The 24,174-nt window shown below is 43.6% G+C and overlaps 1 protein-coding gene across 3 annotated transcripts; it reads left to right on the plus strand.

Moving 5' to 3' along the window:
- The first annotated feature begins 289 nt into the window (after window positions 1–289).
- Window positions 290–23,806, plus strand: LOC143300579 (lipid scramblase CLPTM1L-like). Of its 3 annotated transcripts, XM_076614351.1 has the most exons (19): window positions 290–374; window positions 2,231–2,397; window positions 2,994–3,088; window positions 3,475–3,664; window positions 4,250–4,374; window positions 5,526–5,601; window positions 8,911–9,028; window positions 9,993–10,087; window positions 11,418–11,502; window positions 12,839–12,942; window positions 13,929–13,997; window positions 15,141–15,191; window positions 16,456–16,538; window positions 17,461–17,495; window positions 17,976–18,031; window positions 18,703–18,747; window positions 20,246–20,361; window positions 21,302–21,452; window positions 23,104–23,806. In XM_076614351.1, exons 2-18 carry the CDS (start codon window positions 2,236–2,238, stop codon window positions 21,402–21,404), a joined length of 1,608 nt encoding a protein of 535 aa, XP_076470466.1. In that variant the 5' UTR covers window positions 290–374; window positions 2,231–2,235; the 3' UTR covers window positions 21,405–21,452; window positions 23,104–23,806. The 3 variants fall into 3 exon arrangements, with proteins under 3 accessions (XP_076470466.1, XP_076470465.1, XP_076470467.1); XM_076614350.1 differs by lacking the exon at window positions 23,104–23,806 and having other exon boundaries at window positions 21,302–22,018; XM_076614352.1 differs by lacking the exon at window positions 23,104–23,806 and having other exon boundaries at window positions 300–374; window positions 2,235–2,397; window positions 21,302–22,018.
- The last annotated feature ends 368 nt before the right edge of the window (window positions 23,807–24,174 follow it).

The raw sequence follows: 24,174 nt of genomic DNA on the forward strand, positions 1-24,174 counted from the left end.
TTGTGAAAAAAATAATGTATGTGCCTGATATAATGCGACAGTCGCACACATACAACGCATATTGTAACTAAAAGTGTAAGTACCAGATGCATGGCTTGATAGTTATGGCAGGCTTGTGCCGTGACAAACTGGAAGATGTCCTTGCATTCTCTGTGTTCATCTACTCTGGCCGTCATTTCTGCACCGGTCTTGCTTTCTTTCGCTCTGCTTGTCATTTCGAAAACAGCACGGGAATCACGTTGTGTAGGGGCGATAAGGCTTATACAGTGCTCTTCTGTGCAGAAAACGAAAGAAGAAATTCGTCGGCGAGGATGCGGTGAACTCAACGTGTCGGTCAGATAAACCTCGAAATTTGTATGAAAAGTTTGCACAGTGTGAGTTGTTTACTTCATGTGCATTTAATATGAATGAAAATATGACTAGCTGACTTTGGTGTAAAGTTTATTTTTCCCACTAAGACTTGAGTTTTCAGCAAAAATATCCAGTTGCCATTGCTCAGCAACAAAATTATTCGTCTGCTGTTGAAAACAATGATTCTTCTTTGAGAAAAGCAGCCAGCGTCAAGTTTTGTTGAAAGTTTTGCTCCATTTTGGGAGGTAGACCTATCCAATACAAAGAGGACTGAATATCAGATGCAGAGATTTATTGAATTAGATAAAGAATAAAAATGCAGAAGGGGCGGAACATTATATCAGTTTAAGACAGGTATACTGTCAAGTCAGATGGAGCATTTGCCTGATGAGGAATGGGAAGACATGACAGGTTTTGGGAGTCTCTCATGATAGTGTTTTACTCTTGGCTTGCAAGGATAAGCTATATGACATGAAGCGTTCTCAAGAGAACTGGAAAGAAAATGCTTTGCCCCACTGATCAGTGACAATACGCATTGCTATCAGTTGTGTGGATTCACAGTACTAGAATGTATTTTCGAGACTATAAAACTTTGCTGATCAGAACTTACAACTAGGAATCTAAAAATGATACTTGATAGCTTATATTTGTTCAAACAGCACATCCAACCAACACTATACAACATTACATTGTCATTTGGTGTTTGAGCTGCACCAGGAAGTAGAATAGCATGCTATAATTAGTATAAATGAAATAAATAGTTGTAAGATAACATGCTATAAATGAAACCAGTAATCATAAAATAGCATGCCATAAATGAAACCAATTGTCAACTAATTGAGAAATGGAGAGATGAGGGGTGGATAAAAGAAGTCCTTAGTGGTTTTGCATGTGCAGCAGAACAACAATTATTTAAAGTCCCACAGGGTGTCCCCACCCAGCACAGTCTGCTGTCACTGGTATTACTCAGTACTTGGATAGGAAAGAAGGAATCCAGAATTATTGGATAGGAAAAAGGACCCTAGAAATATCCTATAGGGAAAAGGAAAATAGAATTAAGACATTCTGCAGTTCCTGTCTTAAGGATGCCAATTCGAATGTTGCATCTTTAGTGGCTGTCAAGGAACTCTGGTACCAGTTGTTCTCAGAAAGAAACTGAACATAAGTTTGTTAAGTATTTGTTCTCTGAAAGAACAAATTAGATTTGTCGCATACTGGTGGGAAATTGGTTGAATTTCTTTTAAGTTCTGTTGTTAGATTGTGTTCAGACCATGCAGAGGGTGAGGTTCTGGGTTGGTGAGATGTTCACCAGGTAGGTGACAGTCATATAAAAATGGTGTCACCTGTCAGAGCTACTGGTATGCATATGTTACCATCTCTCTGCTGGTCAGTGTCTGCCATCAAATTTTTACAGGCATGAGTCATGAGTGTTACACTGATGCAACAGATACTGCCCCCTTGTGTCTGGTCTTTTCAGTGTTCTGGTCTTTTCAATGTTCTCCATACAGTGCAGGTTCTGAGTAGTCATTTCAGCACAATGTGTGCTCACTCATGGAATTCATTCATGTTTTCTTTGAAACATCAATTTCAGTGCCGAGTGAAGGAACATCAGTATACTTTCACATGTAAGCAAAATAGTTAAGGAGATGCAGCTGATAGTGATAGAATTTGCAGTGTCTGCACTCCGTGTTTGTGGCAATTGCAGTAATGTTATATTGTGGCAAACAGTGTCTGGTGTGATATTTGCAAGTGTGTGAATGACGTTTTTTAATTAGATCTGGGTGACACAGTTAAAAGTGTTCTTTGGTTTTCGTTGCTTTTTCTTTGTGCTATTTTCATGTGATGAATGTTATGGTGTTTTTGTGTTTTGTTTTTTCAGGCAGTATGGGTGGAATACCGTGGACATGGATCATTGTGGGTGCTTTTGCTGCCTACCTGAGTTACACTATGTACACCCTGTACACCATCTTCAGCCCTCCTCAGTGCGTGCCACCTGGCAGCAGTGCCTGTGTCCAGTCCTACCTCACCAAGAAACCCAACATGGTGGTAAGCACACTGCAGGGAATGCTACAGTGAAGGGCTCACTTTGTTGTGGATTGTTTGCATGTGCTGGTATGAGTGTATGAGAGAGGGAGAGAAGGGAGAGAATGTTTGTTTGAAAGTCGTGTGACTGTCGTCTTGTAAAATGGTGCAGGTACGTTCCATTGTTCTTATGTTCAGTTGCTGTTGAAAGTTATGCTCTTGTTTTCCTGTTGCATTTTTCAGTCACTGATTGGCTGATAATTGTTTAAAGCTCATAAATACATATTTTTCGATGGTGGTGTGTGGTATCATTTAAAGTGGAATTACATGGTAAGTTGTGTGTGTGCGTACACATCTTAAGGCCAATGTTATCACTTTGTATCGATTTGTTACACTGTGCTTCAGTTACAATCTCACCTAAAAGAGATGTTAGATGGGAAGAGGGTGTATTTGTGTGTGTGTGTGTGTGTGTATATATATTCAGTCATGTGTATATATATATATATATATATGCATATGTGTGATTGAATTCTTGTGCATGTGCAACTTTGTGTATACACGTGTGTGATTGAATAGATATGTGTGTTTGTATACGACTTGATGTTCATTTGTGTGTGTAGCTTGAGGTGATGGTGTCAACGAAGAAGAACCCGATGGGAGAGATGACGTCAGTGTGGAAGCACAAGGACTTTTCCCTGATGGACACCGTGCAGCAGTAAGTCCCACTGTGTGTGTGTGTGTGTGTGTGTGTGTGTGTGTGCATTTTACACAAATAAACGATTTATTTGTTGGATGTTTTTATTTATTTACATTTTTGTACAATACCTTGTTGTCTTAATGTGTGTATGTGTGGTTTTAAACATATGCAATTTATTTGCTGGATTTAAAAAATATTTTTAAATACACTGTTTAATTACACATACTTAACCATGACCCACTAGTGCAGACTCCGGCAGGGGTCTGACATTCCTGTCCTGTGCAAACTACTATCCGCCTATGCATACATGTGAATGACTTGGTTTGAAAGCGCTTTGATTTGTCTCTGCACAAGGTTCAGTGCTATACAAATACTAATTGTTATTATTATTAATTTGTGTACAGAGAGGTGAATGTGTCTGTCCCCTCGTCGACCCGCCGGAACGGCACCCTGTACGTGCACGCCTTCCTGTACCCTGCAGGGCAGTCAGCCAAGTCCAGCTCCCTGCTGGCCCACACCTCCACCCTCCTCACCACCTACACCCTCCCCCAGGCCGTCTTCGTCAACCTGCTGGGGGAGGAGGGGGCCAACAAGGTAGGGGTGTGGGAGTTGGCGGGAGGGGGTTCTGCTTCATTCCTCACTCATGTGTCTGTCTTCACGCTGTTGTTCTGCTGCATTCCTAAATGCTTAAAGTTGTGTGAAACCTATCGTGTGATGCTGATCATAGAGTGCTATGCTGCTGCAGTTGTAGACAGTGAATATTATTAATGCTTGTATAGTGTTTTTTTTAAATTTATTTGTTTATTTTTTCTGGTTATCTTATTTCATTTTTATGGGGGTTTTTTGTTTTGTTTTTTACACAAACCTAGGATAGGCTGTCAAGGCCTGATCAGTGTGTAGGGTTATGCAAAGGTCAGGCATCTGTTCTTTCTTTTTTCTCCCCAAGCGGGTTTGCTGAATAGCATGTATGGATCTGTCCGCATGCTCTGATAACGCCTACAAACTGAAACTGAAGTGATTGTGCGCTGTGAACGTGTATAAAGACAAAGAGTATTTATAGAACACGTGTGATTGCATGAAGGGTAAAGCTGTACACAATGTGCGAAGTTGCTGCGATATGACACTTGTCATGTTGTGTTATGTGGTGGGACTGACAGTGCTGTCGTGTGGTGTGAACAGAGCAGCCAGCCGGTGGCCAACAAGCCCCACACCCACTGGCGTTCCCGCCTGACCATCAGTGTCATGTCTGACCCGGTTGTCCTGGACCGACGAGCCATCCCAGGGGAAATCTATCGCTTTCTCAGGTAGTTTTTAGCTCTCTGGGCACCTGTGCAAAGGAAGTAGAGCGCATTAACCTCAGTTCAGCTGTTAAACAGCAATAATTAAAAAATCAGATATGTGACTAAAAATGTATGCCGGAGTGTATGTGTATGGAATGTGATATCTTCATTCAAAATACTTAAGGCATAATGCATATTGTTATTATATGTCTCATGTCTACTTTTAGTGTGCTGTGTTATACCTATTTTATACCTATCCTGTAACTGTGATTTTGTATTGCACATACATGGCTGTGACGATGTGTGTATGATTTACTCTAAGTTACCTTTTAAAGGTTTCTGTTGTTGTTGCTGTTGTTGTCTACTGTGATTATTTATTGTACACATGGGTTGCCCTGGGTTGACATCTACACATTTTATGTCTTTTATGTATACATGTTGAATGACTGTGATTTTTGTGTATTGTGTATGTGTATTGTGTAAGTGTTTTACACCACAAATGAATTTCTCTTGTTGAGATGATAAAGTACTCTGTATTCTGTATGCATATTATTAGATTCAGTATAGACTGGGACACGCAGCTGTCTTGTACCACTGGTTCAGGTACAACATGATTTAGGAAGGACATGTTTGTTTGTTATTTCACCTCTTCAGGTGTTCTCAAAGTGTGTGTAAAGAGGCAGGGGGCGGGCCCTCAGCATGGCAGGATCAGCCTTGCCACTTACCTGTGTGGGAAGCAGGTTGACTATTCTCATTTATTCTGTGAAGAGAATTTGGTTTGTAAACGTTTTGCCCTGTCACAGAGGCAGCCATACTCCCATTTTGAACAGTGCTGTTTGTTTTGTTAGAACCTTAGGTAAAACATTGGATGTTGTCAGGGACCATTTGGTGTGTTTCATTGTTGTTTGAGACATCAGTTGTTCTTTGCTACCTTGGGAAGCATTTTTTATAGTCAAAGATCTTGTTAATCGGTAGTTTGAGGCAGTTATCTATATCTCTCTGTTTTGGAGAGAGAGAGAAGAGGGAATTTGACAGAGAAAGGGGGAAGGAATATGATGGAGGAAGGGGGAGGGAATGTGAAAGAGGCAGAATGAGGGGGAGGGAATTTGACCGAGGTGTTGATGGTGTCTGGTGCCTGTTGACGTGCCCACTGACTGTTGTCAGTGATTGTCCAGGATCACACAGGACGGGAAGTACTACTACCCCATACTCTTTCTGGATGAGCTGAGTTTCCGTATCAAAGACCTGCAGGTCAGTAATGTCTCCTGTTATTGCTGTCAGGGTGTGGACAGGTGGTGGTGATGGTGGTGGTGGTGGTGGTTGTGTGTGTGTGTGTGCTTTCTCTGTGCATATCTGTCTGTGCAGCATCCATATATATCTTTGTGCTGAAGTCTAAGTATCTGTATGATTATGCACACAAGTGGAAAAGATTTTGAAACTGTTTCCCCTCTAACCTTGCCCCTTGACCCTGTGGCACTGGGTGTTCTGTCTGTTTAAAGTTCAGACTGCTGAAACCTGTGGCACTGGGTGTTCTGTCTGTTTAAAGTTCAGACTGCTGTTGTTTGCACTGTCCGCCAGCCAGCATTGAGGTAGACCAGAAGAAAATCTTTCATCACCCATGTTTCATTTTTCTCAAACTTGCATACTTAAAGCTGAAAGTGTCAGCCACCCAGTTAAATATTTATCAACATCATCTGACCTCGTTCATTCATTATCGTTTTATCAAGTTCGTTTGTTCATTTACTCGTTCATTTTTTTCATTCAGTGACCTATTCATTTCTAACTTTAAATTTTGGTTTTTGTGTATTTTTATGAAAATCACAAGCATTCTTACACTGGCAGGGCTGGTGTAATTCCAGTGACTCTTGGAAGCACTCCTAGGAGTTCTTTAATACATTACAGATGTACTCCATTGGAGCACAGAACAGAAATGGTCCCCTTATGTGTGGGTTGACTACTATGAGTAATTCTGTTGCATGCACTCTGCTTCATCTCCCTCTGCGTTTTTATCATCACCTCCTCTTGCTGCATTAGTATTTGCATGCATTCTCTTCTCACTGCTCACACATGTGCAAACATGCACAGTTTGTGTGCATGTCGGCATACACACGCGCGCACACTCCAACACATGCATGACGCATGTTCACGCACACAGGAACCTGTGCGTTCTGTTTGTGTGATGTGTGCCCCTAACCCTGACGTTGATCCTCGTTTGTTGACCAGTTGATTTACTTGTTTATTTATGCATTTATTTATTTGAGTTTTACAAACAAACTTTGATGCTGAAACAAAGTATACATGTTGAGAGAGCGCTGGACAGACGGAGACAAAAAGGGAGAGGGCATTGAATTGTGTGCAGAGAGAGGAGGGGGGAGAGAGGAGGAGAGAAGGGGGTGATCCACAGAGATGTAGGAAGAGAGGGGACTACAGTGAAAGTTCACTGTCATGTTGTCAGCAGAAACATTGAGCAGAGCACGCCATCTTTCATGCCGTGAAGAAAATATTGAGTGTGAGTGGGTGTACCTATACTGAGAAAGGCTAGACATTGAAGTGTGGGCCATTGTGGGACGTTGAGTCAGGCTAGACAGTGAAGCGTGGGTTGTTGTGTGGCCATTGAGTCAGGCTATGTAGTGATTGTGGGTTGTTGTCGGCCATTGAGTCAAGCTAGACATTGAAGTATGGGCCATTGCGGGACGTTGAGTCAGGCTAGACAGTGAAGTGTGGGTTGTTGTGTGGCCATTGAGTCTGGCTATACAGTGATTGTGGGGTGTTGTGTGGCCATTGAGTCTGGCTATACAGTGATTGTGGGGTGTTGTGTGGCCATTGAGTCAGGCTATACAGTGATTGTGGGGTGTTGTGTGGCCATTGAGTCAGGCTATACAGTGATTGTGGGGTGTTGTGTGGCCATCGAGTCAGGCTATACAGTGATTGTGGGGTGTTGTGTGGCCATTGAGTCAGGCTATACAGTGATTGTGGGTTGTTGTGTGGCCATTGAGTCAGGCTATACAGTGATTGTGGTGTGTTGTGTGAAATGAGTCAGACTATACAGTGATTGTGGGTTGTTGTGGGACATTGAGTCAGGCTATACAGTGATTGTGGGGTGTTGTGTGAAATGAGTCAGACTATACAGTGATTGTGGGGTGTTGTGGGACATTGAGTCAGGCTATACAGTGATTGTGGGTTGTTGTGTGGCCATTGAGTCAGGCTATACAGTGATTGTGGGTTGTTGTGTGGCCATTGAGTCAGGGTATACAGTGATTGTGGGTTGTTGTGTGACATTGAGTCAGGCTATACAGTGATTGTGGTGTGTTGTGTGAAATGAGTCAGACTATACAGTGATTGTGGGGTGTTGTGGGACATTGAGTCAGGCTATACTGTGAAGTGTTCAGCATTGTGGGGACATTGAGTTAGGCTATACAGTGAGGTGTTCAGCATTGTGAAGCCATTGAGTCAGACTATACAGTGATGTAGTGGTGGTGTATTGTGAAGCCATTGAGTTAGGCTATACAGTGAAGTAGTGGTGGCGTATTGTGAGGCCATTGAGTCGGGCTGTACAGTGAAGTAGTGGTGGCGTATTGTGAGGCCATTGAGTCAGGCTATACAGTGAAGTAGTGGTGGCGTATTGTGGGGCCATTGAGTTAGGCTATACAGTGAAGTAGTGGTGGCGTATTGTGGGGCCATTGAGTCAGGCTATACAGTGAAGTAGTGGTGGTGTATTGTGAAGCCATTGAGTTAGGCTATACAGTGAAGTAGTGGTGGCATATTGTGAAGCCATTGAGTCAGGCTATACAGTGAAGTAGTGGTGGCGTATTGTGGGGCCATTGAGTCAGGCTATACAGTGAAGCAGTGGTGGCGTATTGTGGGGCCATTGAGTTAGGCTATACAGTGAAGTAGTGGTGGCGTATTGTGAAGCCATTGAGTTAGGCTATACAGTGAAGTAGTGGTGGCGTATTGTGGGGCCATTGAGTCAGGCTATACAGTGAAGTAGTGGTGGCGTATTGTGGGGCCATTGAGTTAGGCTATACAGTGAAGTAGTGGTGGTGTATTGTGAAGCCATTGAGTTAGGCTATACAGTGAAGTAGTGGTGGCGTATTGTGAAGCCATTGAGTCAGGCTAGACAGTGAACTGTAGGGTGTTATGGGGTGTCTAGTCCTGAAGCAAAAATGGACGGCATTGGAAGGTCTCAAGCGCAAGGCGGTGGTCTCCAAAGAGGTATTCCCTTCACTTGACGTGCACAGCAACAGCCGTGGGAAAAATGTGAAATGCTTTTGCACCAATTACAAGAGGTGTATGTTTCATTGTATGGGCATGATGTAGGTGTCATTATTTGCCTGTCAGAAAATGATTCAGTGCTTACTTTGTGCATGCATGTGTGTGTGCGTGTGTTTGTGAACGGGTGGATGTATTTGGGAGTGTATGTGTGTGTGTGTGGTTGGATGGATTTTGTGTGTGTGTGTGTGCATGGTTGGGTGGAGTGTGTGTGTGTATGCGTGTGTGTGGTTGGATGGATGTGTGTGTGTGTGTGTGTGTGGGTGGATGGCTGTGTGTGTGTGTGGCCAGCCCGTGAACAGCAGCAGTCACACCATGCCCCTGTCCATCACCTACACCCCCATCTCGGTGGGCAAGCTCCGTCTGTGGACCTCCTTCCTCCAGTCGTTCCAGATGCTGCACAGCCTGGGTGAGTCGTGGTCACTCCCTGCCAAGCTGGGTTTGCTGGGCTGGAGGGTCACATGACAGCAGGTTGGCTTCCCGTGGCCTGCGCCTTTATCTGTGAAGAGACTGACCCAGACCTCACTGACCCAGACCTCACTGACCCAGACCTCACTGACCCAGACCTCACTGACCTCACTGACCCAGACCTCACTGACCCAGACCTCACTGACCCTGACCTCACTGACCCAGACCTCACTGACCCACCTCACTGACCTTACTGACCCAGACCTCACTGACCCAGACCTCACTGACCTCACTGACCCAGACCTCACTGACCCCAGACCTCAGAACAGTTTCCCTCCCGTACTGCCAGCATCAACAAGAGTTATTTTCACAAAGTTAAAAAAAAAAAAAATCTTTTTAGCCCTCTGTTTCGTCAACTTCATTGGTTACCCCTCCTGTACAGAATTCAGTACAAAACTGTCTTCATTTTGTTATTAGCTCTGTGTCACTTCCAAGGATCTAAGAACTATGTTGTGGATGGAGGTGGAGAGGGGTGTTGGGTGAATAAGAGGGTATTTGGGAGGAGTTGGTGGGGCGGGGAGGGAGGGTTGGGGGGGCACAAAATATGTGTGTGTGTGAATGGTTCATTTTTGTATTCAGCAGGATTGATAGTGAGCAGCTTGGAAGATGGTTTAGCAGCCTCATGCCTCCTCCCCCTCCCCCAATCTCTTACCCTGAAATAGTGTAATGAAAAAACGTTTTGCCCCAAACGGAAAATTTAGGAGCAAGTGATATGTTAACACATTGACTTTGGTAAAAAAAACAGATGCAATGAGGAGGATGTGAAAATAAAAAGAGAAGAGAAGAAGAAAAGGAAAGAATCAGACACACTAATGCACGTGCGTGCGCACATACACACGCACGCACGTTTATAGAAACAGAGGAGAGGAGTCTTGACAGTGCGTTACAGTTTGTTGATGTTGCAGGGTTCACTGAGAAAGACACGGACGAAATCAAGGGGATCTTCGCGGACACCAACTTCTACTTTCTGTTGCTGACCTTTGCTGTGGCTGCTTTCCATGTGAGGAGAGTGGTGCTCTTGTTTCGTGTCGCACGTCGCAAGTGTCATGTCATCTCTTGTTTGTGTCACAACTGTCAGTCGCAAGTGTCATGTCATCTCTTGTTTGTGTCACAAGTGTCATGTCATCTCTTGTTTGTGTCACAAGTGTCATGTCATCTTTTGCGTCGCAAGTGTCATGTCATCTGGGGGGGGGTTGTGTCGCAAGTGTCATGTCATCTGTTTTTTTGTGTCACAAGTGTCATGTCATCTGGGGGGTTGTGTCACAAGTGTCATGTCATCTGTTGTTTTGTTTGTGTCACAAGTGTCATGTCATCTGTTGTTTGTGTCACAAGTGTCATGTCATCTGTTTTTTTGTGTGTCGCAAGTGTCATGGCATCTCTTGTTTGTGTCGCAAGTGTCATGTCATCTTTTTTCTTTTCTTTTTTTGTCACAAGTGTAATGTCATCTCTTGTGTGTGTCACAAGTGTCATGTCATCTGGGGGTTTTTTCTCACAAGTGTCATGTCATCTCTTGTTTGTGTCGCAAGTGTCATGTCATCTTTTGTTTGTGTCACGAGTGTCATGTCATCTGTTTTTTTCTGTCGCAAGTGTCATGTCATCTCTTCTTTGTGTCACACGTCAGAATTGTCATTTGGACTCTTTTTTTGTGTCACGATGCTAGTTGGTTTTTCATTGAGACATTATACAGTCCTCATGATTACAAATAAATTACATGTTTCATGATGTAAATGAGTACACATATTAGTCTTTTTCTGGTGTTTTCACATCAGTTTGGCACAGTGTGACCAAGGTGGTGTTGAAACACACAGCCGCTCTCGGCAAAGAGAAGTAGTTTGTACAACACTGCACAGAGCCACACACACAGTGCACGGTAGTCAGGCAGTGGCCATTTCTCTGTGTATATGTGAGTGAGTGAGTATGTACGTGTGTGTGTATGTGCGCCCGCACATGAGTGTGTGTTTGTGAATGAATTAGAGTGTGTGTGTGTGTGTGTTTGAGAGAGAGAGTGTGTGAGATAGAGACAGTTGTGCCTCACTGCAGCACAAACAATACACAGCCAATTAAATCAAATCAGATGTTGCTTTTCGCCCAGTGAAGCTCCAAGGGGCGATTTCAGGGCTGAATACCCAAATTTCCTTTCAAAAGACCAACTCACCCACATCTTGCTCAGTCCACTAAACATTCAAATCCAGTTAGACACACTGAAAGTAATGAAAAAAAGACTACTTGGCCCACATCTGTTTCAGTCTTGTTATGTAAAAATTCATGTTGACAGTACTGATTTCCCACAATGGTCAGGTTGTCACGATTTCCCTGTGTGTGTGTGACAGTTGCTGTTTGACTTCTTGGCCTTCAAGAATGACATCCAGTACTGGAAACAGCGACAAACTATGGTGGGGCTGTCTTCAAGGGGAGGTAAGGACAGCATTGTTTTTATTTTATTTTTATTTATTTTACTTGATGGTGCATGCAGTAAACCACAGTACAAAACAGTGCAGTGCAGTACAGTAAACTACAATACACCACAGTACAAAACAGTGCAGTGCAGTACAGTAAACTACAATACACCACAGTACAAAACAGTGCAGTGCAGTACAGTAAACTACAATACACCACAGTACAAAACAGTGCAGTGCAGTACAGTAAACTACAATACACCACAGTACAAAACAGTGCAGTGCAGTACAGTAAACTACAATACACCACAGTACAAAACAGTGCAGTGCAGTACAGTAACTACAATACACCACAGTACAAAACAGTGCAGTGCAGTACAGTAAACTACAATACACCACAGTACAAAACAGTGCAGTGCAGTACAGTAAACTACAATACACCACAGTACAAAACAGTGCAGTGCAGTACAGTAAACTACAATACACCACAGTACAAAACAGTGCAGTGCAGTACAGTAAACTACAATACACCACAGTACAAAACAGTGCAGTGCAGTAAACTACAATACACCACAGTACAAAACAGTGCAGTGCAGTACAGTAAACTACAATACACCACAGTACAAAACAGTGCAGTGCAGTACAGTAAACTACAATACACCACAGTACAAAACAGTAGAGGGGAGTACAGTAAACTACAATACACCACAGTACAAAACAGTGCAGTGCAGTAAACTACAATACACCACAGTACAAAACAGTGCAGTACAGTAAACTACAATACACCACAGTACAAAACAGTGCAGTGCAGTACAGTAAACTACAATACACCACAGTACAAAACAGTGCAGTGCAGTACAGTAAACTACAATACACCACAGTACAAAACAGTGCAGTGCAGTACAGTAAACTACAATACACCACAGTACAAAACAGTGCAGTGCAGTACAGTAAACTACAATACACCACAGTACAAAACAGTGCCATACAATACAGGTTTGAGTTTTTGAAAGATAATACAGCAGACAGCATAGTGGGTAAAATTGTCACATAAAATAATGGGGTGGTGATAACATGGGTGGTGGTGTGTGTGTTGCAGTGGTGTGGTCAGTAAATGTGTTGAATACTGGATCGTGACATGGGTGGTGGTGTGTGTGTTGCAGTGGTGTGGTCAGTAAATGTGTTGAATACTGGATTGTAACACAGGTGGTGGTGTGTGTGTTGCAGTGGTGTGGTCAGTAAATGTGTTGAATACTGGATCGTGACACGGGTGGTGGTGTGTGTGTTGCAGTGGTGTGGTCAGTAAATGTGTTGAATACTGGATCGTGACACGGGTGGTGGTGTGTGTGTTGCAGTGTCGTGGCGCTGCATTCAGACCATCATCATCTTCCTCTACCTGCTGGATGAGAACACCAGTCTGCTGGTCACCATTCCTGCCGGTATCAGTACGCTCATTGAGGTGAGGGGTCCTAGTCAGTATACTGATGTAGTCTGCTGGTCACCATTCTGGTGGCTACCAGTATGCTCAGTTAGATGTCAGCACTTGTCAGTAATTTGTAGTCTGCTTGTCACCATTCCGGCTGCTATCAGTACACTCATTGAGGTGGGGGCCCTAGTCAGTATACTGATGTAGTCAGCTGATCACCATTCCTGCTGGTATCAGTATGCTCATTGAGGTGTGGGGCCCTAGTCAGTATACTGATGTAGTCAGCTGATCACTATTCCTGCTGGTATCAGTATGCTCATTGAGGTGTGGGGCCCTAGTCAGTATACTGATGTAGTCAGCTGGTAACCATTCCTTTTGGTATCAGTACACTCATTGAGGTGTGGGGCCCTCACCAGTGTACTGATGTGGTCAGCTGATCACCATTACTGCCAGTATCAGTACGCTCATTGAGGTGTGGGGCCCTCACCAGTGTACTGATGTAGTCAGCTGGTAACCATTCCTTTTGGTATCAGTACACTCATTGAGGTGTGGGGCCCTCACCAGTGTACTGATGTGGTCAGCTGATCACTTTTACTGCCAGTATCAGTACGCTCATTGAGGTGTGGGGCCCTCACCAGTGTACTGATGTGGTCAGCTGATCACTTTTACTGCCAGTATCAGTATGCTGTTTGACGTGTTGGGCCCAAGTCATGGACCGGCTGTAGCCTGTTCAAATGTCCTAACGCTTCTTAATCAGTGTGCACTTCCATGTTTGAAATAAGCCACCAGTATAGGTGTCTTCTGTTTTGCGCTTGTCGTAGACCAGATGCAGATAATGTATTGACTTATTTCTCTCTCTCTCTCTCTTCCTACAAACTGCTCATACCATTGAAAGCCCATTGCTGATTATAACCATGATGACAGAAGTCATGACATAAACCTGTTAGTTGATGAATGGTAAAGGTGGGAAGAGCAAAAAATGGTGAGGATGAGGATGATGATGATGGTGGTGTTTACAGGTATGGAAGGTGACCAAGGTGTACAAGATGACGCTGGAGCGTGTGGGACGACTGTCCTTCAGGGTCAAGGTCAGTTGTCTGCACCTCGTGTGCCCAGGGTTGTGTACTGAAGAAACCTGCTCTCTCTTGACTTCTGGCTACTTGCTTTCCTTTCCTGGTCTTGTATCCTCTCACTGAAGAAACAGTAAGTGCGGAGAAGCAGAAGATTGATGACCTCATGACTGAGGTGTTCCTGTGAACTGTTTTTGAGGTGCCTGTGTGTGCTGTTTTTAAGGTGCCTGTGTGAACTGTTTTTGAGGTGTTTGTGTGTACTGTTTTTGAGGTGTTTGTATCATGACTGAGGTGCTTGTGTGTACTGTTTTTGAGGTGCCTGTGTGTACTGTTTTTGAGGTGCCTGTGTGAACTGTTTTTGAGGTGTTTGTATCATGACTGAGGTGCTCGTGTGTACTGTTTTTGAGGTGCCTGTGTGAACTGTTTTTGAGGTGTTTGTATCATGACCGAGGTGTTTGTGTGTACTGTTTTTGAGGTGCCTGTGTGTACTGTTTTTGAGGTGTTTGTGTGAACTGTTTTTGAGGTGCCTGTGTGAACTGTTTTTGAGGTGTTTGTTTGAACTGTTTTTGATGTGTTTGTATCATGACAGAGGTGATTGTGTGAACTGTTTTTGAGGTGCTTGTATCATGACCGAGGTGATTGTGTGTACCATTATTGGGATTTTTTTGTGTATGATTGAGGTGTTTGTGTGTACCATTATTGGGGTGTTCGTGTGTATGATTGAGGTGTTTGTGTGTATCATGATTAAGGTGTTTGTGTTGTTTGTGTGTATCATGATTGAGGTGATTGATTGTACCATGATTGAGGTGTTTGTGTGTATCATGATTGAGGTGATGGTGTGTACCATGATTGAGGTGTTTGCGTGTACAATGATTGAGGTGATGGTGTGTACCATGATTGAGGTGTTTATGTGTACAATGATTGAGGTGATGGTGTGTACCATGATAGAAGTGTTTGTGTGTACCATGATTGAGGTGATGGTGTGTACCATGATTGAGTTGTTTGTGTGTACAATGATTGAGGTGTTTGTGTGACTGAGATGATTGTAAACACACAAGTGCATTCTCCTATAACATGTTTGCAAGTGCACACGAGCATGCGCACACACACACACACTGACATGCACCTTGTCAAGCCTGTCTGTGTTTTTCCCCATTGCAGTTTGGAGAAGCGACAGCCAAAGAGAAGGAAACGGAGGAGTTTGACAGTCAGGTAAGGGCACTGACTGTGCACACAGCACTGACACACACAGCAAACGTCATACAGTGGTGTAGAGTCCAAATGGAAGAGCAAGTTTGGAGAACTTACTTTAGATTCAGATATTCATCATCACCTCTGTTCCTTGGCTGCGGCTCCCCATGTTTACTCACGTCTGCCACGGGTCTTGGTTTTTGTGTGTGTGTGACCATGCTTACCCCACTGTTTAGGAGGCCACGCTTGGTTGTCAGGGGTGTGCCTGTTGGGTATGTTCACCATGTCTCTGGAGTTGACCGAGTGATGATGTGCATTGCAGTATCTTTAGTGTGCGTGTGTTTGATCTTCTGCATGTGTGTGCGTGTGTGTTACACACACTCACACACACACACACACTCTCACACACTTCCCACCTGTACAGAAATGTTGGTGTATGTTTTCAGGCGATGAGCTACCTGTATGGAGACGATGATGTATATTTTGAGATGATGAGCTACCGGTATAGAGACAGCGGTGTATGTTTTCAGATGATGAGATACATGTACAGATACGTTTGTGCATGTTTACATGTGATGAGATACCTGTTCAGAGACAGCAGTGTATGTTTACAGGCTATGAGATACCTGTATAGAGACAGCAGTGTATATTTACAGACTATGGGATACCTGTTCAGAGACAGCAGTGTATGTTTACAGACTATGCAATACCTGTTCAGAGACAGCAGTGTATGCTTACAGACTATGCAATACCTGTTCAGAGACAGCAATGTATGTTTACAGATGATGAGATACCTGTATAGAGACAGCAGTGTATGTTTGCAGGCGATGAGACACCTATATAGAGACAGCAATGTATATTTACAGATGATGAGATACCTGTTCAGAGACAGCAGTGTATATTTACAGACTATGGGATACCTGTTCAGAGACAGCAGTGTATGTTTACAGACTATGCAATACCTGTTCAGAGACAGCAGTGTATGTTTACAGATGATGAGATACCTGTATAGAGACAGCAGTGTATGTTTACAGATGATGAGATACATGTATAGAGACAGCAGTGTATGTTTACAGGCGATGTGATACCTGTATAGAGACAGCAGTGTATGTTTACAGATGATGAGATACCTGTTCAGAGACAGCAGTGTATGTTTACAGATGATGAGACACCTGTATAGAGACAGCAGTGTATGTTTACAGCGATGAGATACCTGTTCAAAGACAGAAGTGTATGTTTACAGGCTATGGGATACCTGTTCAGAGACAGCAGTGTATGTTTACAGGCGATGAGATACCTGTCATTTGTGCTGTACCCACTGGTGGTGGGAGGGGCTGTCTACTCTCTGATCTACGTGCCTCACAAAAGGTGGGCTGCAGCTGGGGAGGTGATGGGGGGGAGGGGGGGGCTGCCATGGCTGCACTGCTTCAACAATCACTGTCCTATTTATGTGTCATGAAAACCTTCAAGAAAGGTATATAGGCACTGCATCAGATGGTAAAAAACAACAACCACAGTTTAATTACACATACTTAAGATGTCTGAGTTGAAATATTTGGTGTGTACTTTGAAACATTTGTTTTTGAATTGTGTTGGTCAAGGTTGGACTGAGGATGCATGGAGAGTGGGAGAGGGAGAGTGGGGGGGGGGTGAGAAAGCGGTCATGAATGATTTATGTAATTTTCTTTCATGTAAAGCACCATGAGCTCTTAGAAAGGGCGCTATATAAATGTGCATTATTGATATTAGTATCATTATTCTTAACGCATATGACTTTAGGGTGGCAGTGTTATGAAAATGTGTTAATTCAGACTTCATATCGTTTGACACAAAGCTTTTCATAAATTATTATATCTAACACATTTTGTTGAGAAGGTGATAGTGATCTTCCAATACACAACAGGTTTTGCCTACTCTTGTATGTTTTCTGTAAGTGTATGTCTGCCTCTATCTGTATGGATATCCTGTGTACGTGCACAAGATTTGCTCATGGCTATCAGTCACCATGCACAAGATTTGCTCATGGCTATCAGTCACCATGCTCATTCTGTCTCAGTTGAACCTCTTGCCTCTTAGTGCAGTTCTGTTGTTTGGAAGATGATAGTGTTGATTATGATATTTCATCAGAAGCAAATATATTCTGTGTGAGAGATGGGGAGATGAGTTTTCTAAAACACCAGAAGTTTTCTGTTGTTGAAATTTGCACTCATTTGTGTGTTCAGAACAGAAAATGACCTTTGGCTGTGTGTGTGTGTGTGTGTGTGTGTGTGTGTGTGTGTGTGTGTTTCAGTTGGTATTCCTGGTGTCTGAAGAGCCTGGTGAATGGTAAGTTCCTGTGTGTATAGATCACTTAACTCATCATTGATTAAGCCTTTCTAAATTTCTGCTACATACATATTTTTCTAATCCAACACGTTCCAGATTTCTGGAACACATACTCTATTCCTGCGCTTTCTGGATGTCTGGAAAATAAATGTTTCTCCGACCCAACAATTCAGAACTTCTAGATTTATGGTACATACACATATACCTCTAATCCAGTACTTTGTAGACTTCTGGAACATGTACATCTGCAAAACTATGCTACAGGTTGTGCAGTGGTTTTCCAGCAACAGAGCTGCTAGTGAACAAGTCCACCTCAGTCACAGAATTGTTTCTCCCTAGTCTTTACTTTCTGTGTGTGTGAGAAAGAGAGATTTCTTTTTAGGTGTTGATAGCATCAACAAAGTTTGCGGTAACTGTCATTGTGTCGTGGCTACAAATTCAGAATTTGGACCAGATATGTTTGTTTCACGTGGTCACCAGGTGTGTACGCCTTTGGATTTCTCTTCATGCTACCTCAGCTGTTTCTGAATTATAAGGTATGTGGATGTGAATTTTTGGTTTGTACCTGTTCCCTGTGCTTTGTGACCTTGTGCTCTGTCTGTGTCTCTCACCCTTCCTGTCTTCTTGCCTAGCACTGCCTTGTCCTGTCAGTGTGGGCCATTGTGTGTTGGTCTGGAATGGCAGAACAAAACTGTGACTGTCTTATGCTGTGTCAGTGTGGTCCATTGTGTGTCTAGAATGTCAGAACAAAATGGTGTGTGCCAGGTGTGCTGTATTTACATTGGAGTGATGTGGTTCTTGATGTCATGCCATTCACATGGTCACACTCTTGTTTACAGGTGTTTTGATGTATGTAGAAATAAGGGCACAGACACATCCACACTACCACAATTATACCTTTACTCATAAACATCCATTTCATGTACATGCATGCATATGCACACATGTGCGTGCAAACAAAGGCCACTCATTGTCCACTGGTGTGTAATGTACTGTAATGTACTGTATCTTTATTTCATAGATGAGTGTTGTATTTCTGTCAAATTTGAGTTGAATGGATAGATGGTGTGCTTTACCTGTTTCCATTTTCTAAGTATTTATGAAAAGGGTTTTGTAAGGTTTATTTCTGAACTACACTAGACAGCACACACACACACACACACACACCATATGACAATGAACTGATGTCCAGTTTGATGGTGTGCAGCTCAAGTCTGTCGCTCATCTCCCATGGAGAGCTTTTATGTACAAGGTGAGTGGTACACTGTGAGCTTTGTGGAGTTATAGGAGACATCTCCCATGGAGAGCTTTTATGTACAAGGTGTGTGGTACACTGTGAGTTTTGTGGAGTTATAGAAGACATCTCCCATGGAGAGCTTTTATGTACACTGTCACCCTTTGTGGAGTAGTGCGAGTTTGAAAATGGGCCTTGGGGATGTTTTCTTTCTTTAATGTAATGTCTTTTCACTTTGAGTGATATTGGACACACACTCACTCTCACACACATGCAGTATACATCAGTGAACTGACACACACACACACAGACAAGATATATCAGTGAATTGATGCACACACACTCTCTCTCTCTCTCACACACACACAAACAGCATATTGGGGATACAGATACGAATGTGACACACACTGTGTTTGAGTGTGTTGGAAGTATATGCTTAATGTGAAACATACTGTGTAGGATGTGTTCAGGTTATATGTGATTTTTCTATTTTCATGTTAATATGACTTGTACACTGAGTGTGAGTACCTATGAATGTGACACTCTGTGAGATGGAAAGTGTGCTGTGGAAATGTGTCCATGTGACACTGTGAAATGAAAAGTGCTGAAGATACACATGTCATGGCTGCTCAGCCGAGCACAAAATCCACCTCTTTAGTTTCCGAGCAGCGTCTAGCGTCTGGGGTCAAACTTTTTTTAATGCCAGACTTTCCCACCACACTCTGCATTGGCCGGCGCATTCACCGCGGTATTTCTGGCCCCGCGTGCCAAACCTGGACACTGCCTTCTTTGTTTCACTTGGCCCCGCAGCCCCTGCCCCACTTTTCTCACGCTTCCACAGCATCCACACATTTCCTGCAGGGATTACACTCACCCTGCTCTCCATGCCCCTGCTGCTTGCACTCACCATGCTACAGTGTGTTCATTTAAACACTTTTTGTGCTGACAAGAAAAAATCTACAACTCAAAAGGGTGGGCTGATCTGCATGCAGGCATGCTAAATGTTCTGGTGATTTTTACGATTTCATTGTAATAAGCGTATGTTTTCTTAGAGAGGGATTTAAATTTTACGATTTTTGCGATCATGTTTCTGCTTGACCTTCTCTTCTCTTTCTTCATGTATGTTTCAACCGTTGCCGCAACAATTGCTATGTAAGAAAATATATTGTGTTTGGAGTCAATAGAAAGCTCATTTTGCATTCTTTGTAGAAACCCACTTCTTTTGTCGTTATTTCCAATCCATCCGGGAAGATGATGCGCGAAAGAAACAAAGCAGATTTACCGCTGAACAAGCGTACAGCGAGTGCCGCTGGCACGGCCTGTTTGTCAACCACGTTTATTTATATCCATGCCCTACTTCCTGGGTTCATGAACTTTCGCTGGGCCAACTAAAGTGCCAGCACTGAACATCCGTGATGTGAATGTGACACATTCTGTGCGAGATGGTTTCAGGCTCTTTGATGTGTGTGTGTGTGTACATATTTCTACACACACACACATTAATGAATGGTTTCAGGCCTTCAACACCTTCATCGACGATGTCTTCGCCTTCATCATCACCATGCCTACAGCTCATCGCCTAGCCTGTTTCCGTGACGACCTGGTCTTCCTAGTCTACCTGTATCAGCGGTGGTAAGTGTTTTCTTTCTCTGAGCCAAACATGGGTCATGCAAGACATTCAGAGAGACATTGGGGAGAGAGAGAGAGAGTGTGTGTGTAGTTTTGTTTTGTTTTTATGTTGTTTGCAGTCATCCAAGATTGTTAGGAAGAACAATTTTCATCAGAACAAGTGTTGAGTGAAATCATATTTGAGTGTTTTTAAAGATTGTTAAAGAATTTTTGTGTGTGTGTTTTTCTGACATTCAGTTTCTTTTTATGGCATTTTTTATTTTTAGGACAGTGTGATATAAAACTAACATATCTGCTCTGTTACTGTGTTTATTGTTTGTGAACATTAAATCATGTGGTTTGAATTAAATAGTGAAACATTTGAATAGGAATCATGATTTATGGCATTTGAGGTGGGGGGGGGGGGGGGGGGTTTCTTGTATTTTAAACACTGTCTGTTGAGCAGATAGGGTTTTTTATTTTTCACATCAAATTTCCATTGAGCAGAGAAGATGTGTTGTGAGAATGAACATCTTGTGACTATAGTGTGTGTGTGTGTGTGTGTTATATGTGTGTAAGAGTGTGTGTGTGTGTGGTATGTGTGGTGTCTGATTTGTGTGTGCGTGCATGTGTGTGTGGGTGGGTGTATGGTATGAGTGTGGTGTGTATTTGTGTGGTTTCAGTGTGGTGTGTTTATGATGTGCGTGTGTGTGTGCACATGTGTATGTGTTTATTTATATTCGTTTATTTATTTATTTGATAATGATATCATTATTATTTTTTAAAGATCTTATTTTACTCCTATTATATTTTTCCTTGAGGCCTGTCAAAGCACATTAGCTTATGACGCTGGTCAGGTATGTGTATAGCAGATTTGTAGCATACATAGATTTGTCCAAACACAGTGACACCTCCCTGAGTAACTGATCTGTGGTATGTGGTGTGTGTGTGTGTGTGTGAGCAGGCTGTACCCAGTGGACAAGAGTCGGGTCAACGAGTTTGGCATGTCGTTTGAAGAGGAGCAGTCCAAGGGAGAAAAGGCACTGAAGGACAAGAAGGAACAGTGAACTGTCAGTGTGTTAGAGACCTGTGTCTTGGAGGGTCTGTCAGTGTAGGTGTGTATGAGTGAGAAGTTTGTCTCTGAAGGTCTGTCTGTCGGTCTCTGAATGGGTTACTGATACATCTGAATGTGTGCATGTGTTAGAAGTACGTCTCTTCTTGTGCCCGTGTGAGTGTTAGAAGTGTGCATATGCTTGTGTGAGGCTGGTATGTTTTGGTGATTGTTGTTTGACGCGTGTAATCCAGGTGTTGAAGACATGCATTGTACCAGTTGTCCCATGTTGACCAATGCCTTTCCCACTCGCACAGAATCGAGAAAAATGAGTGTGGAGGGGATGAAGCCATTCAGTTTCGGAGGAGAGGGAGGGAGGGAGGGAGGGATGTGGGGGGGTTCCTATGTGTTTGAGACATTGAAGTGATGCACAAAATGAGAATTTAACAAAAGAGCAGAAATCAAGCGATGACCTGCAGTGCGTCCAGCCGTTGTCACCAGACATCAGCACCACTCAGCTGGCACCACGCAGTGTGTCAGTGAAGACGACTGTGGAAGGTAAAGGCAGGATGTGGGAAAAGACTGACATATTTGAAAAGCACCAGAAGGGGGAGGGGGGGGGGGGGGGGGGGGGGATGTGAGAAAAGACTGACATATTTGAAAAGCACCAGAAGGGGGAGGGGGGGGGGGACAGAGGAAAAGTGAGCAAGCACACACAACACGCAAGGTGAGGGCGAGCACCCTTTGGAGTTGCCTTCCATTTCCATTTGTCCCTCTGTGAAGACCAAGTTTTCTTGTAAACACATCATTTTCCTGGTACACCACCTTTGACATGGACTAGTTGGTGTGAGGTGGGGGATAAACGTGGACAGTGCAGCTGGTGGCCAGTGATAAAGACAGACAGACACACACACTGCAGGAAAAGCAGTTTGAGCTGTTCTTGTAGTGAGTGGCATTGTCAGCAAATCAAGTCTCTTTTATTCACTCTCTTTTTTTCTACTGCTGTGGGTGGTGGTGGTGGTGGTGGTGGTTGTTTGTGTGTTTGGGAGGTTTTTTTCCTGTATTGTTCAATGATTTGTTGGATATATTTGATATATGTCATTTTATTAAGGAGCAAATGTGTGAATCTGGTGTGTGAAGATGACATGATTTGTGATGCATTATTTCTGTTGGTTAGTGTTGTACTGGACCCACTTTGAGTAGGCTTCGGGAGTGGAGTCCGAAGAGAATCAAGACACCCACTTTCTGTGGTTTTGGTGATATCTTAGACTCCTGTTGCCTGCAACATTCTTTGTAGTGTCATTTTCAAAATTCCTGCCACTCCACTGAAAGCTGTGGGCCTACGCAGTGAATTTCTTTTGAAATTAATGATAAGACATTGAAATGCCCATCGACATGGGCTGCTTTAGACAGAATTGTTTGGTTACCAGCACACAACTTTAGGTTCAACAAATGCTGGTTTTCGATAGTGAGCAAAAGTTGAGTTGGATCAATGCATTCGGGTACTGATACACCTTCATTTCACCCCATCGTTTTCAGTTTCTTTCTGGTTTTAAATTTAAATCTGCAGGAATCCCAGGTGAGCCATGAAGGCATTGCCAGTTACTGTAAGATTGTGTGTGTGTGTGATATATAATCTTGCCCAGTTGCTTTGTTTTGGGGAAGTGCTTTGAACCTTTAGCTAGGGGTGCTGTATGATTGACTGTTGCTTGTAGCCTGGCAGACCAGAAAGGGGCCTTGGACAATGGCAGGCACTGTCGGTGGACCAAACCAGTATGTACAGTACCTCGCTTTCCCTGACACTTGTTGAGCTTGTCCCTAAATGCTGTACACCTCCAGGTCACTATTTTTGGTGGGGGGTGGGGGTTGCACTTGGGTGAAAACCAGTATTTTTTGTTTTGTTTGGCACACAGGGATCACCAAGCAGACTGGTATTTAGAACTTTTCACTGATGGAAATGTATGTGGGTTTTTTCTGTGTGTTTGGGGGTTTTAGCAATGGGAAGCCTTTTTTTTTTTTTCCATAATGGGAACTTGTGCAAACCTGGTTTTATCTTTAAAACAGATTTTAATGACTTAAAAAGAGTGTCATTTGAAATAAATTTTTACACCCTGTATGAACCCCGAAACAGGATCTGTTAAGTCTGACCATGTATAGGTTGCCAAGCTCTACTCAAGTTTGAAGCTATGCTAGGGTCCAAGGCCTGTGAAAGAGGCTTCACACACTGTGAAAAGATGATGGGGGGAAGAGTAGATTATTTGGGTGGGGGGTTGGAAAGCGCCAGACTTTGAACTGTGCACAAGAAGAATTAAAAAAATAATAATGGGGGAAAAAAGTACCCTCTCGCTGGCTGCATGTTTTCACCATTTTTGTGGCAGCCTTCCCCCCCACTTCTACACTCATGGCCACCCCACCCCACCCCACCCCACCCCCACTTCTACACTCATGGCCACACCCACCCCCCCACTTCTGCACTCATGGCCACACCCCACCCACCCCCCCACCCCCACTTCTGCACTCATGGCCACCCCCCCCCCCCCCTTCTACACTCATGGCCCCCCCCACCCCACTTCTACACTCATGGCCACCACCACCCCCCACTTCTACACTCATGGCCACCACCACCCCCCACTTCTACACTCATGGCCACCACCCCCCCCCCACTTCTACACTCATGGCCACCTCCCCCCCCCCCACTTCTACACTCATGGCCACCTCCCCCGCCCAACTTCTACTCATGGCTACCTCCCCCCCCCCCCCCACTTCTGCACTTATGGCCACCACCC

This window comes from Babylonia areolata, chromosome 26 (assembly GCF_041734735.1).
Source record: "Babylonia areolata isolate BAREFJ2019XMU chromosome 26, ASM4173473v1, whole genome shotgun sequence".
In the NCBI taxonomy this organism is placed as follows: Eukaryota; Metazoa; Mollusca; class Gastropoda; order Neogastropoda; family Buccinidae; genus Babylonia; species Babylonia areolata.

Excerpts from the sequence above, each read along its gene's own strand:
- LOC143300579 (XM_076614351.1), top strand. The coding sequence starts at position 2,236 with ATGGGTGGAATACCGTGGACATGGATCATTGTGGGTGCTTTTGCTGCC. Across the intron at positions 4,375-5,525 it reads GAAATCTATCGCTTTCTCAG|GATCACACAGGACGGGAAGT; the intron begins GTAGTTTTTAGC and ends GTGATTGTCCAG. Across the intron at positions 16,539-17,460 it reads ATCTACGTGCCTCACAAAAG|TTGGTATTCCTGGTGTCTGA; the intron begins GTGGGCTGCAGC and ends TGTGTGTTTCAG.